Source organism: Pseudoliparis swirei, chromosome 1 (assembly GCF_029220125.1).
Source record: "Pseudoliparis swirei isolate HS2019 ecotype Mariana Trench chromosome 1, NWPU_hadal_v1, whole genome shotgun sequence".
Classification (NCBI taxonomy): domain Eukaryota; kingdom Metazoa; phylum Chordata; class Actinopteri; order Perciformes; family Liparidae; genus Pseudoliparis; species Pseudoliparis swirei.
In genome coordinates, this window is record NC_079388.1 from 20,965,429 (window position 1) to 20,987,736 (window position 22,308).

General features: G+C 50.1%; 1 protein-coding gene and 1 pseudogene across 8 annotated transcripts in view; one reads left to right on the plus strand and one right to left on the minus strand.

The window, feature by feature from the left end:
• LOC130211171 (zinc fingers and homeoboxes protein 2-like) overlaps window positions 1–17,650 on the plus strand; it is a 72,908-nt gene extending 55,258 nt beyond the window's left edge. For 6 of the 8 annotated variants that reach the window (XR_008834982.1, XR_008835010.1, XR_008834963.1 and 3 more), the window contains 4 exons: window positions 4,641–7,535; window positions 12,458–13,267; window positions 16,112–16,159; window positions 16,521–17,650. Coding sequence is in view for 1 of the 8 variants with exons in the window: in XM_056441934.1 (XP_056297909.1) it covers window positions 4,864–7,535; window positions 12,458–13,265 (3,480 nt within the window). In the remaining 7 variants the exon portion in view is untranslated. Of the gene's footprint in view, window positions 1–4,640; window positions 7,536–12,457; window positions 13,268–16,111 lie in introns of all 8 variants that reach the window. The other 2 variants (XR_008835057.1, XM_056441934.1) reach the window with 2 other exon arrangements.
• LOC130189969 (H-2 class I histocompatibility antigen, Q10 alpha chain-like) overlaps window positions 1–22,308 on the minus strand; it is a 103,894-nt pseudogene that overhangs the window by 21,522 nt on the left and 60,064 nt on the right.

Consider the following 22,308-nt stretch of genomic DNA (forward strand, 5'->3'; position numbering starts at 1 on the left):
ATGTCCTCCTCCTCACTTCCTCTCCTCCTTATGTCCTCCTCCTCACTTCCTCTCCTCCGTATGTCCTCCTCCTCACTTCCTCTCCTCCCTATGTCCTCCTCCTCAACTCCTCTCCTCCTTATGTCCTCCTCCTCACTTCCTTTCCTCCTTATGTCCTCCTCCTCACTTCCTCTCCTCCGTATGTCCTCCTCCTCACTTCCTCTCCTCCGTATGTCCTCCTCCTCACTTCCTCTCCTCCTTATGTCCTCCTCCTCACTTCCTCTCCTCCGTATGTCCTCCTCCTCACTTCCTTTCCTTCCTTATGTCCTCCTCCTCACTTCCTCTCCTCCGTATGTCCTCCTCCTCACTTCCTCCTCCTCACTTCCTCTCCTCCTTATGTCCTCCTCCTCACTTCCTCTCCTCCGTATGTCCTCCTCCTCACTTCCTCTCCTCCGTATGTCCTCCTCCTCACTTCCTCTCCTCCTTATGTCCTCCTCCTCACTTCCTCTCCTCCGTATGTCCTCCTCCTCCCTTCCTCTCCTCCTTATGTCCTCCTCCTCACTTCCTCTCCTCCGTATGTCCTCCTCCTCACTTCCTCTCCTCCTTATGTCCTCCTCCTCACTTCCTTTCCTCCGTATGTCCTCCTCCTCACTTCCTCTCCTCCGTATGTCCTCCTCCTCACTTCCTCTCCTCCTTATGTCCTCCTCCTCACTTCCTCTCCTCCGTATGTCCTCCTCCTTATGTCCTCCTCCTCACTTCCTCTCCTCCGTATGTCCTCCTCCTCACTTCCTCTCCTCCGTATGTCCTCCTCCTCACTTCCTCTCCTCCTTATGTCCTCCTCCTCACTTCCTTTCCTCCGTATGTCCTCCTCCTCACTTCCTCTCCTCCGTATGTCCTCCTCCTCACTTCCTCTCCTCCGTATGTCCTCCTCCTCACTTCCTCTTCATCCTCTGCCACTCCCTGACCTCCTCTCTTCACCTTCCTCCCCTCTCCTCCTCTTCTCTTTTCCCCCCCTATTCCCTTCCTCCTCTCTCTTTTCTTCTCCTCCAATCACTACCTGTTCCTCTCTCCCTACCCTCCTCCTTCTCCTCTTCTTTCTCTCCATCCTATACTCCCTCCTGACCTCCCATCTTCACCTTCCTCTCTCTCCTCTCTCTCCTCCTCCTCCTCCTCCTCTTCTAATGAGCACCTGAGCGTACCGGGCTGGTTAATATTCGGCGGCACCTCGCCGTCTGCTGTTGCCATGGTAACGCCATGGAAATGAAGCGCCGCTCCCTCCTTCTCTACCTCCCTCTCCGTCTCTTTCCTAATTTTTTCGCCCCCCCTCCTCCCCCCTGCTCCTCCTCCTCCTCCCCCTCTTCACCTCTTAATGAGTCACTCCTCGTCGGCGAGTCACGAGAACAACGTTTATTTATTTGTTTCTTTTGAAGTAAACATCGGTTCAAACGGGGACGTCTGATTGGCCGCTCGGCCCAAGGACGATGTCATTTATTTACTCCTGACTGTGTGTGTGTGTGTGTGTGTGTGTGTGTGTGTGTGTGTGTGTGTGTGTGTGTGTGTGTGTGTGTGTGTGTGTGTGTGTGTGTGTGTGTGTGTGTGTGTGTGTGTGTGTGTGTGTGTGTGTGTGTGTGTGGAGACCTTGGCCTTGATGGAGTTCTTCAAAACTGACAATTGTATTTCATTCATATTTCAGTCTGTGCAGAGATGATGGAATGTGTGTGTGTTGGGGTGTGTGTGTGTGTTGGGGTGTGTGTGTGTGTTGGGGTGTGTGTCTTGTATTCGCCCATCATGAAAGCTGGAGGTCAGAGAGATTGTGTGTGTGTGTTATGTGTGTGTGTTATGTTTGTGTTATGTGTGTGTTATGTGTGTGTTAAGATATATACTTTATTAATCCCCAAGGGGAAGTTAGTTCTCTGCATTTAACCCATACTTAGTTATTAAGGAGCAGTGGGCTGCGGTGAAGCGCCCGGGAAGCAACTGGGGGTTCAGTGCCTTGCTCAAGGACACTTCGACTTGCAACTAATGGGGAGAGCCGGGATCGAACCCACAACCTTGCGGTTGCAGGACGACCCCCTTACCCCACTGAGCTACAGCCGCCCCGTGTGTGCTATGTGTGTGTGTGTGCGTGTTATGTGTGTGTTATGTGTGTGTGTGTGTGTGTGTTATGTGTGTGTCCAGGTTTTCCGGTGTGTGTAAAACATGATTCAGGTTTTTCGACATTTAGCTTCAGTTGTGTTGCTTAACTTCTGACCCGCTGTGGAGAGAGAGAGAGAGAGAGTGTGTGTGTGTGTGTGTGTAGGTGTAACAGCATCACATTGTACCATAGTAACAGGCCCGTCAGTGGATCTCACTGAAGTTAATGATGCATCAGCACCACGAGGAGCACAGAGGACTCCTTTGATCAATCATTTAGCACACACACACTCACACTCACACACACACTCACACACACACTCACACACACACACACTCACACACACACACACACACACACTCACACACACACTCACACACACTCACACACTCACACACACACACTCACACACACTCACACACACACTCACACACTCACACACTCACACACACTCACACACTCACACACACTCACACACTCACACACACACACACACACTCACACACACACTCACACACACACTCACACACTCACACACACACACACACACACACACTCTCACACACACACACTCATACTCACACACACACACACTCACACACACCCACACTCACACACACACACACACACACACTCTCACACACACACACTCATACTCACACACACACACACTCACACTCATACTCACACACACACTCAAACACACTCACTCACACACACATGGAGCTGGCTCCATCAGGACGCCTTGAGCTTCCACACGATGACTCTTCATGACCTTCAGTCGGTTCTTCATTTACAGGTTATTGTCTTTTTACCAAGAAGGCCATGCGGTGGGGGGCGGGGCAGTTGGGGGGCGTTGATCAATGAAACATGTGACCTTGAGAGAGAGATCAATGAAACATGTGACCTTGAGGGAGAGATCAATGAAACATGTGACCTTGAGGGAGAGATCAATGAAACATGTGACCTTGAGAGAGAGATCAATGAAACATGTGACCTTGAGGGAGAGATCAATGAAACATGTGACCTTGATGGAGAGATCAATGAAACGTGTGACCTTGAGAGAGAGATCAATGAAACATGTGACCTTGATGGAGAGATCAATGAAACGTGTGACCTTGAGAGAGAGATCAATGAAACATGTGACCTTGAGAGAGAGATCAATGAAACATGTGACCTTGAGGGAGAGATCAATGAAACATGTGACCTTGAGGGAGAGATCAATGAAACGTGTGACCTTGAGAGAGAGATCAATGAAACGTGTGACCTTGAGGGAGAGATCAATGAAACATGTGACCTTGAGGGAGAGATCAATGAAACATGTGACCTTGAGAGAGAGATCAATGAAACGTGTGACCTTGAGAGAGAGATCAATGAAACATGTGACCTTGAGGGAGAGATAGATAGATAGATAGATAGATATATACTTTATTAATCCCCAAGGGGAAATTTGTCGAGCCAGTAGCAGCAACACACAAGAATAAAAATAAAAATAAAAAACACAAATATAAGAAGGGTTAGGGTGATCTGGCAAGAGGTGAACTGTTGTAGAGCCTCATAGCCGTCGGCAGGAATGTTCTCCTGTATCTGTCCTTGTGGCAGCGGAGCGTGAGGAGACGTTTGGAGAAAGTCCTCCTCTGTCCCTGTAGGAGGTGGTGGAGGGTGGTCCGGGTTGTCCAATATGGACAGCAGTTTCTTCAACGTCCTCCTCTCCACCACCTGTTCCAGGTGCTCCAGCTGGCAGCCGATGATGGAGCCAGCCTTCCTAACCAGTTTGTTAAGACGGCTGGTGTCACCGGCTCCGATGCTGCTCCCCAGCAGACAATGGCAAAGTGCAGCACACTGGCCACAACCGACTGGTAGAATAACTCCAGCATCTTGCTGCACGTTGAAGGATCGAAGCTTTCTCAGGAAAAAGAGTCGACTCATCCCCTTCTTGTACACAGCGTTGATGTTGGCCTTCCAGTTCAGTCGGCTGTCGATGGAGACCCCCAGGTACTTGTACTCCTCCACCATGTCCACGTCCACTCCCAGGACACTCAGAGATGTAGGAGCTGTCGCCTTCCTCCTGAAGTCCACCACCATCTCTCTGGTCTTGGCCACGTTCAGCCGCAGGTGGTTCTCATCGGCCCACTTTACAAAGTCGCTCACCACTGCCCTGTACTCCTCCTCCCGTCCATCCCTAATACACCCGACCACTGCAGAATCATCAGAGTACAATGAAACATGTGACCTTGAGGGAGAGATCAATGAGGGCGTTCAGTCTCAAGGTCACATGTTTTGGCGAGTGAAACCAAGGCTAAAGATTCTGAAACATAAATAACGCCGTTACTCCGGGGTCCTGGTCTGGGTCTGGTTTTGGTTTTGGGAGGATTTTCAAAAAGTGTGAAGAAGAATCGTCTTCTGGTTCTGATCAAAATGCACAGAACCGATCTCTCTCTCTCTCTCTGTCTCTCTCTCTCTCCCCTCTCTCTCTGTCTGTCTCTCTCTCCCTCTCTCTCTCTCTCTCTTTCTCTCTCTCTCTCAGCTTGTGATGCCCTCCCATGACGCCCGGGTCGGTAGCTGACGGTGAGCGTGAGACGCCACAGCACTGGGCCACCTGCAGGTTAACGCTCCCCCCCAGGCTCCGCCCATTTCCCAGTAGCCCCGCCCGTCGGCTGCGATCCCCCCGGTGAGTCCCACTCGGCAGCCGGAGCAGCAGCCGAGAGGAGAACCACCGGATCTCCACCACCAGCACCACCAGCACCGTCATGTCCAGTCGTAGGAAGTCCTCCACCCCCTGCATGGTCCGGCTCGCCCCGCCCCAAGAGGACGCGGTGGTGCCGGCGCACGACGAGCTGAACGCCACCGAACAATCAGAGACGTCTGAACCAGTGGGAGGGAGCCCCGCCCCCCGGCAGGAGAACCCGGACCGGCAGACGTGTCCAATACCGGCGGAGACCCAGAACCCTGAGCCGACCGACCGCGAGGAGCGGCCGGGTCCACCGCCCGTCTCCGACCGCGAGGACGCCCCGGAGGAGAAGGGCAGGGCCGGCGGCGACTCTGACCCGGCGTCCCGGCCGCCGCGGCCCCGCGGCTACGAGTGTCGGTACTGCCCGTTCTCCACGCAGAACCTGAGCGGCTTCGAGGAGCACGTGGACTCGAGCCACCCGGCCGTCATCCTCAACCCCGCCTACCTCTGCGCCGTCTGCAACTTCAGCACCGACAAGTTCGACTCGCTCGCCGAGCACAACGGCCGCCAGCACCCGGGCGAGACCGGCTTCCGGTTCAAGAGGGCGAGGAGGGGCGACCGGACCGTCCTGGAGCAGACCATCGAGGGGCGGGGCGGGGGGCGGGGCGACCGGACCGCCCTGGAGCAGACCATCGAGGGGCGGGGCGACCGGACCGCCCTGGAGCAGACCATCGAGGGGCGGGGCGAGGGCCCACCGACCGCCGAGAGAACCCCCGACAGCCTCCAGGCGCTCTATCGAGGGAGCGCCTTAAAGGGCCGGCGGGACGGCCCGATCCAGAAGAACCGGATGGCGACGGCCGTCAACGGCGCGGTGACGGTCGCCGCCCCCGCCGTCCTGCACGTCGCCCCGATGCTCCAGCGCCCGCCCAACTTCAGCTCCGTGCCGAAGATCGCCGTTCCCTTGAACACCGCCAAATACAACCCCTCGCTGGACGGCAGCGCCGCGCTCATCGCCTCCTTCAGCCGGTTCCCGTACCCGACGCACGCCGAGCTGTCGTGGCTGACGGCCGCCTCCCGGCACCCGGAGCAGCAGATCCGGGTGTGGTTCACCACCCAGCGGCTGAAGCAGGGCATCACCTGGTCCCCCGAGGAGGTGGAGGAGGCGCGCAAGAAGATGTTCGACGGCTCCACGCCGCCCGCCCACCCCACCTTCACCGCCCCGCCGACCTCCCGGCAGACCTTCGTCCACGCCGCCGTCGGCCGTTCCGACGGGTCGGGCGCGGTCGCCAACGCGAACTCCGGACTTGCGATTGGCTCCGCCCCTTCCCTGAAGCGATGCCTGCCGACGTACCCGACGGCGGCGGCGTTCGACCCGGAGTCCAAGCGGCCCGTCATGGCGGTCGCCCCCCATTCCGGCGACGCCAAAGACAGGGGCCTCATGGCTCCACCGCCGCCTCCTCCCCCAAAAGACCGCCTCCTGATGGCTCCGCCCCCCGCTCCCGTAGCGGTTCCTCCGGTCCCCGGAGAGATGAAGAGGCTTCCCGCCGCCGTGCCTTTAATGCCGCCGCCGTCGGAGATGGTCTCGTCGCTAGGAAACCCCAAAACCAAACCGGCGGTGTCGCCGCCCTCCTTCGTCTTTCCGGAGTTCTTAACCAGGCCTCTGGTCATCCCCCCGCCCATCTTCGCGCCGCCATTTAAAAACCCGTTGCTCTTTCCTCTGAACTCGCCCAGCGCTTCCAACGAGAAGCTGCCGAGCCCCCCGCCGGCCGCCGGCCCGCACGCCAGGAGGCCGACCATCATCCGGTCCATTCGCGCTCCGGCCAAAGCGCCGACCCAGATGCCGGGCTTCCTTTACGACGGGAGGCTGAAGGAGCAGCGAGCGGGGGAGGGGAAGGCCTCCTGCCCCCGAGGAGGCGCGGCGCTCGCCCCTCTGGCCGAGGCCAACGGGGCGTCTCGCTCGGACAAGCGGTCCCGCGGCCAAACGCCGCTCGGCCACAACAACGGCGTCCGGTACTTCGACGGGCCGCCGGTGGCGCTGAAGTCGGCGGTGCTGACCCAGTTCCCGTTGCTTGAGCGGATGAAGGGAAAGAGCGCGGAGCAGCTGAAGGTCCTGGAGGAGAACTTCCTGAGGAACGGCTTCCCCACGCTGGGCGGTGTGGACGACCTGGCGGGCGCCACCCGCCTGTCCCGCCAGGAAATCGACAGCTGGTTCGTGGAGCGGCGAGCGCTCCGCGACGACCTGGAGCGGGCGCTCCTCAACTCCATGGGCACGAGGAGGACGGGCGGTGCCGGCATCGCGGCCGTCGCCAAGAAGCGACGACAGCAACACCAAACCGGCCCGCTCAACGGGACCCGCGGGCCCGGCGGCGCCGTGGGCCGTCTCCAAAGCCCCGCCCCGCCGCCCTCCGCCCCGCCCATCGGCGTCTCCAGCCCCGCTTCGTTCTCCGCGCCGCCAGACGGCCGAGCCCCGGCGCTCCTCCTGGACGAGTTCGCTCGGACGCGGTGGCCGTCCCCCGAGGAGCGCGGCGGACCGGCCCGCCGCTTCACCGACAGCCGGCTGCAGGGCGGCGGCCTGGAGCCGGAGAAGCTTTTCCACAATGGAGGACAAGGACCTCCTAAAGGCTCCGCCCCCGGCTTCCTGCAGCGCTGCCAGGAAGGAGCCCTCGCCAACAGGAAGCTGCTGGAGGCGGAGCTAAGCCGGCTGCTGCAGCGGCGGCAGCGGGAGGAACTCCACGACCGGCCGGCGGGAAGGTAAGACACCTCAGTGGCTCTGCTTCGGTCGGGGACGCCCTCATCCGTGAAGACGAAGGTCACCGGTTGATGAAGACGAGTCAGAACTGGAGATCATGTCTTCATCGTAAGAAGAGCAGAGACCCTGACCCCCCACACACACACACACACACACACACACACATTCATAGATTTAATATTATTTAATTCAATATAGAATAAATATTAAATCCAAGTGGTGCTCCTCAGATATAAATATGAGTTTGAATTTAAATTAACAATTAATACAAATATAAACGCTTTAAATTCAAATGAATTGTCTGAATGAATGAGTTATAAAACGCGTTTCATCTTTTTCGGTTAAGAATCTCAAATCCTCCACATTTTAATAATCTTGGCAGAACCTCTTTCGTCATTTTGGTTTTTCTGCCCAACAACAAAACACATTTCCTCTTCCTCATGTTTTTAATGTTGTTGTTGTTGTTGTTGTTCCAGCCTACACATTAAACATTAATTCCAGACCATTAACCCAGAAATAGACGAGCCTCAATCGGTCTTCCTGGAGCTCTTTGGCGAAACCTAAATCACCACCTTCAGTTTGATTCTTCACGCGAGTCAGATCTGCACCGGGGTTATGAACCTGATGAACCCACCGGGGTTATGAACCCACCGACGTTATGAACCCACCGGCGCTATGAACCCACCGGGGTTATGAACCCACCGACGTTATGAACCCACCGGCGCTATGAACCCACCGGGGTTATGAACCCACCGATGCTATGAACCCACCGGAGTTATGAACCCACCGACGCTATGAACCCACCGGGGTTATGAACCCACCGGGGTTATGAACCCACCGACGCTATGAACCTTATGAACCCACCGGCGTTATGAACCCACCGGGGTTATGAACCCACCGACGCTATGAACCTTATGAACCCACCGTTGTTATGAACCCACCGGCGTTATGAACCCACCGGCGTTATGAACCCACCGACGCTATGAACCCACCGGGGTTATGAACCCACCGGGGTTATGAACTCACGGACGCTATGAACCCACCAGGGTTATGAACCCACCGGGGTTATGAACCCACCGACGCTATGAACCTTATGAACCCACCGGCGTTATGAACCCACCGGGGTTATGAACCCACCGACGCTATGAACCTTATGAACCGACCGGCGTTATGAACCCACCGGGGTTATGAACCCACCGACGCTATGAACCGTATGAACCCACCGGTGTTATGAACCCACCAGGGTTATGAACCCACCGGTGCTATGAACCCACCGGGGTTATGAACCTTATGAACCCACCGGGGTTATGAACCTTATGAACCCACCGGGGTTATGAACCCACCGACGCTATGAACCTTATGAACCCACCGGGGTTATGAACCCACCGACGCTATGAACCTTATGAACCCACCGGGGTTATGAACCCACCGACGTTATGAACCCACCGGGGTTATGAACCCACCGACGCTATGAACCTTATGAACCCACCGGGGTTATGAACCCACCGACGTTATGAACCCACCGGGGTTATGAACCCACCGGGGTTATGAACCCACCAGGGTTATGAACCTTATGAACCCACCGGGGTTATGAACCCACCGACGTTATGAACCCACCGGCGCTATGAACCCACCGGGGTTATGAACCCACCGATGCTATGAACCCACCGGAGTTATGAACCCACCGACGCTATGAACCCACCGGAGTTATGAACCCACCGACGCTATGAACCTTATGAACCTACCGACGTTATGAACCCACCGGGGTTATGAACCCACCGGGGTTATGAACTCACCGACGCTATGAACCCACCGGGGTTATGAACCCACCGGGGTTATGAACCCACCGACGCTATGAACCTTATGAACCCACCGGCGTTATGAACCCACCGGGGTTATGAACCCACCGACGCTATGAACCTTATGAACCCACCGTTGTTATGAACCCACCGGCGTTATGAACCCACCGGCGTTATGAACCCACCGGGGTTATGAACCCACCGACGCTATGAACCCACCGGGGTTATGAACCCACCGGGGTTATGAACTCACCGACGCTATGAACCCACCGGGGTTATGAACCCACCGGGGTTATGAACCCACCGACGCTATGAACCTTATGAACCAACCGGCGTTATGAACCCACCGGGGTTATGAACCCACCGACGCTATGAACCTTATGAACCGACCGGCGTTATGAACCCACCGGGGTTATGAACCCACCGACGCTATGAACCGTATGAACCCACCGGGGTTATGAACCCACCGACGCTATGAACCCACCGGGGTTATGAACCTTATGAACCCACCGGGGTTATGAACCCACCAGGGTTATGAACCCACCGCCACTATGAACCCACCGGGGTTATGAACCTTATGAACCCACCGGGGTTATGAACCCACCGACGCTATGAACCTTATGAACCCACCGGGGTTATGAACCCACCGACGCTATGAACCTTATGAACCCACCGGGGTTATGAACCCACCGACGCTATGAACCTTATGAACCCACCGGGGTTATGAACCCACCGACGTTATGAACCCACCGGGGTTATAAACCTTATGAACCCACCGGCGTTATGAACCCACCGGCGTTATGAACCCACCGGGGTTATGAACCTTATGAACCCACCGGTGCTATGAACCCACCGGGGTTATGAACCTTATGAACCCACCGGGGTTATGAACCCACCGGCGTTATGAACCCACCAGGGTTATGAACCCACCGATGCTATGAACCTTATGAACCCACCGGGGTTATGAACCCACCAATGCTATGAACCCACCGGGGTTATGAACCCACCGGCGCTATGAACCCACCGACGTTATGAACCCACCGGGGTTATGAACCCACCGATGCTATGAACCCACCGGAGTTATGAACCCACCGACGTTATGAACCCACCGATGCTATGAACCCACCGGAGTTATGAACCCACCGACGTTATGAACCCACCCGGGTTATGAACACACCGACGTTATGAACCCACCGGGGTTATGAAACCACCGACGCTATGAACCCACCGGAGTTATGAACCCACCGACGCTATGAACCTTATGAACCCACCGACCTTATGAACCCACCGGCGCTATGAACCCACCGGGGTTATGAACCCACCGACGCTATGAACCTACCAGGGTTATGAACCTACCGACGCTATGAACCCACCGACGTTATGAACCCACCGGGGTTATGAACCCACCGGCGCTATGAACCCACCGACATTATGAACCCACCGGGGTTATGAACCCACCGATGCTATGAACCCACCGGAGTTATGAACCCACCGACGTTATGAACCCACCGGGGTTATGAACCCACCGACGTTATGAACCCACCGACGTTATGAACCCACCGGGTTATGAACCCACCGGCGTAGTGAACCCACCGGCGTTATGAACCCACGGGCTATGAACCCACCGGCGTTATGAACCCACCGGGTTATGAACCCACCGGCGTTATGAACCCACCGTTATGAACCCACGGGTTATGAACCACCGGCGTTATGAACCCACCGGGTTATGAACCCACCGGAACCCACGTTATGAACCCACCGGCGTTATGAACCCACGAGTTATGAACCCACCGACGCTTATGAACCCACGGGTTATGAACCACCGGGTTATGAACCCACGGTTATGAACCCACCGCTATGAACCCACCGGGTTATGAACCCACCATGTTATGAACCCACCGGGTTATGAACAACCACGACCACGTTATGAACCCACCGTTATGAACCCATGAACCCACTTATGAACCCACCGGGTTATGAACCTTGGAACCCACGGGTTATGAACCCACCGTTATGAACCTTATGAACCCACCGACGCTATGAACCTTATGAACTCACCGGCGTTATGAACCCACCGGGGTTATGAACCTTATGAACCCACCGGGGTTATGAACCTTATGAACCCACCGACGTTATGAACCTGATATTTTTCACCTCTCTTATGGAGATCTCCTTCATTTCTCAGTTGTTCATATTAAAGTGAAATTCTTTGTTTTTAGATATTTTTAAACATGAATTTTTACTATTTTCTGCCGATTGATCGATTTAATCTATTAAATAATCAGCCGATTTATTGATGAAGCAGAACCAATATAATTTGTTCCAGTTCTTTTTGAGCCTCCGAGTCGTTTCGTATTTATTTCTGTCCAGACACGAAGTCCTTCAGAATGTAACTATTTTGATTATTAGTTTCTTTTAATTAAAATTTAAAAAATTAAATGTCCCACTTCTAACTCACTTGTGTTGAATCTGATTGAAGCTGCGGTCCCTGAACGCCTCATGTTTGATTGACAGGTCGCTTTGATTCTGAAAAACAAATATCGTAAAAAAAGAGTTTCAGAAATTATTTGGCAGACTTTTTTTTTTTTTTGTCTAAAAATAAATGATTGACAGACATTTAACATTTTAACTTCAGTGTTTTGTCTCAAAGGAACGACTATGAGGCGATAATAGATATATATTATTTATATATATAAATAATAATAAAAAGTATATAGAGAATTTTATAGTTTAAAAATCTATATATAAATCGTATTATTATTTGTATATATATATAATAAATGTTATATATAGATTGTTTGTAATATAATACAAAATATATATAATTGTTATTATTTATATATAAATAATAAACATTATATATGTATATATACTTACATATGTAAGTTTATAAATATATATAATTGTTATTATTTATATATAAATAATAACAATTATATATGTATATATACATACATATGTAAGTTTATATATATATATAATTATTATTATTTATATATAAATAATAATATTATATATATGTATATATACATACATATGTAAGTATATAAATATATATAATTTGTATAATTTTTTATATATATTAAATACTTTAGTGTACCAACTGTCTGCTTTACATTTGGCAGGCTGAGGCAGCAGGACGCAGCGGAGTTAAAGAACGGGGGACACGACTTAGGACACGACTTAGGACACAACGGAGGACACGACTTAGGACATGACTTAGGACACAACGGAGGACACGACTTAGGACATGACTTAGGACACGACTTAGGACACAACGGAGGACACGACTTAGGACATGACTTAGGACACAATGGAGGACACGACTTAGGACAAGACTTAGGACACGACTTAGGACACAACGGAGGACACGACTTAGGACAAGACGGAGGACACAACTTAGGAGACGACGGAGGACACGACTTGGGACAATACGGAGGACATGACTTAGGAGACAATGGAGGACATGACTTAGGACACAACGGAGGACACAACGGAGACAATGTAGGACTCGACTTAGGACACAACATAGGACACGACTTAGGACGCAACGGAGGACACGAGTTAGGACATGACTTAGGACACAATGGAGGACACGACTTAGGACAAGACTTAGGACACGACTTAGGACACAACGGAGGACACGACTTAGGACAAGACGGAGGACACAATGGAGGACACAACTTAGGAGACGACGGAGGACACGACTTGGGACAATACGGAGGACACGACTTAGGAGACAATGGAGGACATGACTTAGGACACAACGGAGGACACAACGGAGACAATGTAGGACTCGACTTAGGACACAACATAGGACACGACTTAGGACGCGACGGAGGCCTCAAGGTGTTCGGCAGCTGGCTGGAGGACGGACACAAGAGGAGAGGACGAGAGCTGCTGCTGGACCGAGAGAGGAAGACGGTGGGATGAAGGTGAGGACACAAGGACACAAGGTCACGAGGTCACAATGACACAAGGACACGAGGTCACGAGGACACAAGGACACAAGGTCACGAGGTCATGAGGACACAAGGACACGAGGTCACAAAGGTCACGAGGACACAAGGACACAAGGTCGCTTTGGGTGTCCTTTAAACAACGTGGTTTATTCATCTCACTTTTATAAAATAACTCAATCACACCGTGACCACACAGGAGGTAAAGAGTCAGAAATACAAAATAAATATAAAATAAAAATAAAATACACAATAAATATATAATAAAAACAGTAAAATACACAATCAACACATTAAAATACACAATTAAATCCACAATAAAATATACAATAAAAACGATCAAATACACAATTGAATATACATTAAAAACAATTCAATACAGAATAAAAACAAAATACACAATACAATACCAAAAGAAAAACAATTAAATACACAATACATTTTAAAATATTAAATACAGAAAACTAAATGTTTTGGGGACTTTCTGTGAGAAAACACAAAGAATCAGGAGCGAGTTCCTGAATGAGGATCCGGTCTTAAAACAGGCCAGAGCGCCTCCTCCTCTCCTCCTCTCCTCTCCACCCTCTTCTCTCCTCCTCTCCTCCTCTCCTCCTCTCCTCTCCTCTCCTCCTCTCCTCCTCTCTCCTCCTCTCCTCTCCTCCTCTCCACCTCTCCTCCTCTCCTCCTCTCCACCTCTCCTCCTCTCCTCTCCGCTCTGGGTTCTGGCTCCAGCTGCTCAGCTCCAGTCTTCCGTCCCGCTTAGCGAGTAGTCGGCTCAAAGAGCAGCGGGACCCCCGCTGAGGGAGGAGTGGCGGATGAAAGGCGCCGGGGGAGGCGGCTTCTGGTTTTAAATAGACGCCGTGGAGGCGGAGCTTCTGACAACGACTCCTGACGGGATTGAAGAAGTCTTCAGGATCAACGCCGAGGAAATCGATGATCAATAAGCAGCGTTTGGTTTCATCCGTTTGTAAACCGGAACAACTGGTTCCTAGTTCCTGGTTCCTAGTTTCTGGTTTCTGGTTTCTGGTTCCTAGTTACTGGTTTATGGTTCCTAGTTACTGGTTCCTGGTTTCTGGTTCCTAGTTCCTGGTTTATGGTTCCTGGTTTATGGTTCCTAGTTTCTGATTCCTGGTTCCTAGTTTCTGGTTCCTAGTTCCTGATTTTTGGTTCCTAGTTCCTGGTTCCTGGGTTCTGGTTCCTAGTTTCTGGTTCCTAGTTCCTGGTTCCTAGTTTCTGGTTCCTAGTTACTGGTTTATGGTTCCTAGTTTATGGTTCCTGGTTTATGGTTCCTAGTTTCTGATTCCTGGTTCCTAGTTTCTGGTTCCTAGTTCCTGGTTTCTGGTTCCTAGTTTCTGATTCCTGGTTTCTAGTTCCTGGTTTCTGGTTCCTAGTTCCTGGTTCCTAGTTCCTGGTTTCTGGTTTCTGGTTCCTAGATTCTGGTTCCTAGTTCCTGGTTCCTAGTTTCTGGTTCCTAGTTTCTGGTTCGTAGTTCCTGGTTTCTGGTTCCTGGTTTCTGGTTCCTAGTTCCTGGTTTCTAGTTCCTGGTTTCTGGTTCGTAGTTTCTGGTTCCTAGTTCCTGGTTTCTAGTTCCTGGTTTCTGGTTCCTAGATTCTGGTTCCTAGTTCCTGGTTTCTGGTTCCTAGTTTCTGGTTCCTAGTTTCTAGTTCCTGGTTCCTAGTTTCTGGTTTCTGGTTCCTAGTTTCTGGTTCCTAGCTCCTGATTTATGGTTCCTGGTTTATGGTTCCTAGTTCCTGGTTTATGGTTCCTAGTTCCTGGTTTCTGGTTCCTAGTTCCTGGTTCCTAGTTTCTGGTTCCTAGTTTCTGGTTCCTAGTTTCTGGTTTCTGGTTCCTGGTTCCTAGTTCCTAGTTTCTGGTTCCTGGTTTCTGGTTCCTAGTTTCTGGTTTCTGGTTCCTAGTTTCTGGTTCCTAGTTTCTGGTTTCTGGTTCCTAGTTTCTGGTTCCTGGTTTCTGGTTTATGGTTCCTGGTTCCTGGATCGTTTCCTCCTCGTCGGTTTGTTCGTCTTCAGTTTGGTTTCAATAAAATAAATTCATAAAAATATGAAACTCTTCTTTCACAAATTAAAACAATACAAAACATGAGAAGAGTTAAACTGAAAATACATTAAACAATAAGTTAAACGTGAAAGTTTAAAAAAGAATACAAGTCAAAGAAAGTGGCTGTTTAATGAGCCAAAGTCTTATTTATTATAATTTAATATAACATTATGTTATATATAATATGTTGTATACAGGAAGGAAGCAGGCGACTGGGAACACTGGTTTCTGTCACGTGGCTTTTCAACCACTCCTTCTGGGGGATGATGATGTAATAACAATATAACAACAACATAACAACATAACAATATAACAACAACATAACAACATAACAATATAACAACAACATAAGAATATAACAACATAACAAAATAACAACATAACAACAACAACATAACAACCACACAACAATATAACAACAACATAACAATATAACACCATAACAACAACATAACAACAACAACAACAACATAACAACCACATAACAATATAACAACATAACAACCACACAACAATATAACAACAACAACATAACAACCACACAACAATATAACAACAACATAACAATATAACAATATAACAACAACATAACAACCACACAAAAATATAACATAACACCATAACAACAACAACATAACAACAACACAAAAATATAACAACATAACACCATAACAACAACAACATAACAACCACACAACAACATAACAACAACAACATGCCAAGGTGAGCTCTGCTGACGTTCTCTTGACGTTCTTCTCTTTTCAGGACTTGAAGGATTCGTCGTCGTCGCTGCTGAGAAGAAAGGAGAACGTAGTACGTAGAACGTGTTCCTTTTGTTGTTTGTTAAATTATCAGAACTTTTGTTCTTTTATTTGTTTCTCTGATTGTCGCATCGCAGCTCACACACACATCGGCCTCAGCCCCCCCCCCCCCCCTCCACGTTCACACAACAAAAGCTTTAAAAAAAGACATATCTCCAAAATAGACCCAGAGGCGCTTTTATTTTATTTTGGTGAGTCGCTTCCAAATTGAAATCAGAGTGAAAGGAGAAATTCAGGTCATGATCTGTGAAGATAATTGATGAAGAAGAAGAGAAGTGTTGTTCTTCTTCTCCTTCTTGAACATAGGATGTTTACGTCTGTTTGTTTGTTTGTGTTTTTCTGTTTTCCTACAGATTTGTAAAAAAATTGCGGACATTTTGTTACACTTTGTAAACATGGAACGAACCGTCACCGAAAGCTCCAAGAGTCTGTTTTTAAACCTCTCTCTCTCTCTCTCTCTCTCTCTCTCTCTCTCTGTCTCTCTCTCTCTTATTCTTCTTATTTTATTTTTCAATGGACTTGATGAACAACGCTGCCAGCTGTGGTGCGTGTGCAATGTTTTTTTATTAATATTAGTTTTATTATTCTTTTTTTCTTTCTTTTTGAACTCGACCAGAGTGGAACCACTACACACACACACACACATACACACACACATACACACACATACATATACACACACACATACACACACATACACACACACACACAGGACCAGTTGGCAATACTTCAGTCACTTCTTCTTCATCTCACCGGCACTGGACCTCCGCCCGCCCCTCCCCCGCTAGGAGGAGGAGGAGGAGGAGGAAGTATTTAGCTTTACATCAAATTCAAACAAAAAAATTATTTCAACCTTTTCTTCTTTTCTTTCTTTTTTACTGTGCTATGAAGTGAAGTGCTATTATTATTATTATTATTATTATTATTATATTATTATTATTGTTGTTGTTGTCTCTGTCCGGAACCCTTTTTCGAAGAAAAAGAAAAGAAGAAAAAAAATCAACAGAAAAAGAAAAGTATAAAAAAAGACTCACGCCGACCTGAACTTCCTGTCCCCACGTTTACGACCGAGTGAGCCGCTGTCGTGGATCTTTGTTCAGAAACAGATAAGGAACAAACGTGAGGTAAACAACAACAACAACAAAAACAGTAGTTAAAAAACTGTCAAAATGGTGGCAAAGCGCCGAAGGATTCAACTGTAATGATCACACAACAACAACAACAACAAACATGCTGCCTGAATCAAACTGAATTCTCTCTCTCTTTTTCTCTCTTGTTTCTCTTCCTTGCTCGACCACTTTATCCTTTACTTTCTTTCTTCTATCTCTTTCCTTCTTTTATTTGTGTATCTCTCTCTTCGTCGTGCACACACACACACATGTACACACACACCTGTAATATAACAAAAAAGACACACACCTTCCTGTTTAGTAGAAACTAGTTCCATCCCTCAGAAAATAATAATAAATATGATCTTCATGTATTTGTCGTGTCAGATTCAAAGTGATACGACGACATCCATCTGAAATACTGTGTTTACAAACCAGGGTTGGCCTCAACAACAACAACAACAACGGGGGGGGGGGGGGTTAGCTCCGCCCACTGGGGGAGTTTTATTTGTAATTCTTTTGTACTGCTGTTTGTATCAAATGTTTCTTCGCTTAAAGTCTTCACAGTTTTTAAAACCCGAAGTCGTCGCCTCGGCGCCGCTGCAAGGCCTTCTGGGTAAAAAAAAAGGAAGCGGTGCCGTGAAGACGGCCGACGCCTTGGGGAGCTTCTCGGAGTTCAAAGTGTGAATGTCTGAGGAGTCGAGACGCGGCGCCCAGACGCTCACGGTCCGGATCCACAGATAACCACCAGGACCCACAGAACGACGCTCGCATCCAACACTCGCATCCAACGCTCGCATCCAACGCTCGTATCCAACGCTCGTATCCAACGCTCGCATCCAACGCTCGTATCCAACTCTCGCATCCAACGCTCTCATCCAACGCTCTCATCCAACGCTCGCATCCAATGCTTGCATCCAACGCTCGCATCCAACATCCAACGCTCGCATCCATCATCCAACGCTCGCATCCAACGCTTGCATCCAGCGCTCGCATCCAACGCTCGCATCCAACATCCAGCGCTCACATCCAGCGCTCGCATCCAACGCTCGTATCCAGTGCTTGCATCCAACGCTTGCATCCAACGCTCGCATCCAACGCTTGCATCTAGCGCTCACATCCAACGCTCGCATCCAACATACAACGCTCGCATCCAACGCTCGCATCCAACGCTCGTATCCAGCGCTCGCATCCAACGCTTGCATCCAGCGCTCGCATCCAACGCTTGCATCCAATGCTCGCATCCAACGCTCGTATCCAACGCTCGCATCCAACGCTCGCATCCAGCGCTCACATCCAACGCTCGCATCCAATGCTCGCATCCAACATCCAACGCTCGCATCCAATGCTCGCATCCAACATCCAGCGCTCGCATCCAACGCTCGTATCCAACGCTCGCATCCAACGCTCGGATCCAACGCTCATATCCAACGCTCGCATCCAACGCTCGTATCCAACGCTCGTATCCAACGCTCGCATCCAGCGCTCGCATCCAACGCTTGCATCCAACGCTCTCATCCAGCGCTCGCATCCAACGCTCGTATCCAACGCTCGCATCCAGCGCTCGCATTCAGCGCTCGCATCCAATGCTCGCATCCAACATCCAACACTCGCATCCAATGCTCGCATCCAACATCCAACGCTCGCATCCAGCGCTCGCATCCAGTGCTCGCATCCAACGCTTGCATCCAACGCTTGCATCCAGCGCTCGCATCCAACGCTCGCATCCGACATCCAACGCTCGCATCCAATGCTTGCATCCAACGCTCGCATCCAACATCCAACGCTCGCATCCAGCGCTCGCATCCAACGCTCACATCCAACATCCAACGCTCGCATCCAACGCTCGCATCCAGCGCTCGCATCCAACGCTCGCGTCCAACATCCAACGCTCGCATCCAGCGCTCACATCCAGCGCTCGCATCCAACGCTCGTATCCAGCACTCGCATCCAGCGCTCGCATCCAACGCTTGCATCCAACGCTCGCATCCAACATCCAACGCTCGCATCTAGTGCTTGCATCCAATGCTCGCATCCAACATCCAACGCTCGCATCCAGCGCTCGCATCCAACGCTTGCATCCAACGCTTGCATCCAGCGCTCGCATCCAACGCTCGTATCCAGCGCTCGCATCCAATGCTTGCATCCAACGCTTGCATCCAACATCCAACGCTCGCATCCATCATCCAACGCTCGCATCCAACGCTCGCATCCAGCGCTCGCATCCAACGCTCGCATCCAACATCCAGCGCTCACATCCAGCGCTCGCATCCAACGCTCGTATCCAGCGCTTGCATCCAACGCTTGCATCCAACGCTCGCATCCAACGCTTGCATCTAGCGCTCACATCCAACGCTCGCATCCAACATCCAACGCTCGCATCCAGCGCTCGCATCCAACATCCAACGCTCGCATCCAGCGCTCGCATCCAACGCTCGCGTCCAACATCCAATGCTCGCATCCAGCGCTCGCATCCAGCGCTCGCATCCAACATCCAGCGCTCGCATCCAGCGCTCGCATCCAACGCTCACGTCCAACATCCAATGCTCGCATCCAACACTCGCATCCAACGCTCGCATCTAGCGCTCGCATCCAGCGCTCGCATCCAACATCCAACGCTCGCATCCAGCGCTCGCATCCAGCGCTCGCATCCAACGCTCGCATCCAACGCTCGCATCCAACATCCAACGCTCGCGGCCGCCGAGCGCACCCCATATCAATCGCTCCGTTCCACTCCACCGTCTGGCGCTCAGTCTTAAGCTCAAGTTTATCTCTGGCTTGCTTGTGGTGCAACAGCAAGTCTCTGTTATTTGTGCGGCTCCATCCAACGCCGCATCCAGCGCCGCCGAGCGCTGCTGGATCGTTGTCCACCAGGTCTCCCTCTCTCAGGCTCAGCAGCAGCAGTCTCTTAGTAAGTGTGGCTCCTTTCCAGGGCGCTTCTTCCAGAAGTCTTCAGGAGGGAAACGACCTCTCTTTTTCCTAATGACTCGTTTCCTTTTCCTAACGACTCGTTTCCTTTTCTTCACGCCGATCCTCAGGAATGTGTTTCTGGGTGAAGCGTCAACGCTTCATCTAAACCGGGAACGAGTAAAACGTGTAAAAGAAACAAAGAACATGATCACTGCTGCTGCTCGCTGGACGCTTCTCTTTCTTTCTCTCTCTTTCTTTCTTTCTTTCTCTCTCTTTCTTTCTCTCTCTCTTTCTTTCTTTTGAAGGAAAGCAGAACGCGTGTTTTGGGGCGTCTGGAGCGAAGATGTTCCTCAGATGCTTCGAGGCCTCCGGGGATTCTCAGCGTCGTCGTGACAACAGCAGATGTGCATCCCGCTGTATCCTCTTTGTGATGTGGTCGAGGAGCCAGGACCTCAGCCTGGAATAGTTCATATATATATATTTATTCAATTCAATTCAGTTTATTTGTATAGCCCAATTTCACAAATTACAAATTTGTCTCAGAGTGCTTTACAATCTGTACACATAGACATCCCTGCCCCAAAACCTCACATCGGACCAGGAAAAACTCCCAAATAACCCTTCAGGGGGAAAAAAAGGGAAGAAACCTTCAGGAGAGCAACAGAGGAGGATCCCTCTCCAGGATGGACAGAACAATAGATGTAATGTGTACAGAAGGACAGATTTAGAGTTTAAATACATTCAATGAATATGAAAGAGTGTATGAATAGTTCATAGTAGGCATATTCCACGATGGAGACCTCCACAATCCATCAGGCAGATGGCGGTGGGGAGGAGGAGTGGGCGGAGTCTCAACAGTGGGCGGAGTCTCAACAGGACAGTGGCGTAGTCATGAGCAGGAATTCCACGACCCAGACGATCCATCAGGCAGATAGGATCTATACCGTCTCATAGGGTCCGATGACCCCATGAGACGTGAAGTCAAAAGGACTCCGGGGAGAAAGCAGAGTTAGTAACATGTGATTGAGAGATGAAAATTCATCCTTAAGGAGAGAAAAAGAGGAGAGGTACTCAGTGCATCCTAACGTCCCCGGCAGCTATAAGCCTATAGCAGCATATCAAGGGGCTGGACCAGGTGAACCTGATTCAGCCCTAACTATAAGCTCTGTCAAAGAGGAAGGTCTTAAGTCTACTCTTAAACGAGGTGACTGTGTCTGCCTCCCGGACTGAAGGTGGTAGCTGGTTCCATAAAGAGGAGCTTGATAACTAAAGGCTCTGGCTCCCATTCTACTTTTTAAGACTCTAGGAACTACAAGTAGTCCCGCATTTAGTGAGCGTAGCTCTCTAGTGGGGCAATATGGTACTACAAGCTCCTTAAGATATGATGGAGCATCACCAATCAAGGCTTTGTACGTTAAGAGAAGAATTTTAAAAGTGATTCTTGATTTTACTGGGAGCCAGTGCAGAGCAGCTAGTGCAGGAGTGATGTGATCTCTTTTCTTAGTTTTAGTGAGAACACGAGCTGCAGCATTCTGGATCAACTGGAGGGACCTAAGAGACTTATTAGAGCAGCCTGATAATAAGGAGTTGACTTAAGAGACTTATAGAGCAGCCTGATAATAAGGAGTTGACTTAAGAGACTTATAGAGCAGCCTGATAATAAGGAGTTGACTTAAGAGACTTATAGAGCAGCCTGATAATAAGGAGTTGACTTAAGAGACTTATAGAGCAGCCTGATAATAAGGAGTTGACTTAACCCTTGTGTTGCCTTAGGGTCATTTTGACCCGAATCAATATTACACCCTCCCCCCGCCTTAGGATTAATTTGACCCCATTCAATGTTTAATGTCGGTGTTCTTTCGGTAGTCAACAAACAAACATAAAGTGCCTCACACTTAAACTTGGAAAACAATATTAATTCTAATAATTTTCTGGAGGTTTTAATTGCTGGCATCAAATTGAACCCATGTAGTTTCATTCATATCTGTCTGTATGAATACTCATATTACTGTCATTTGTTAAGTGTTGAAAAAGTTGGTAAAAAGTGAACCATACAGATGTTTTATTTATTACTATTATAGATAAATATACCAGTCTCGTATTTATGGTACCATATTGTTTG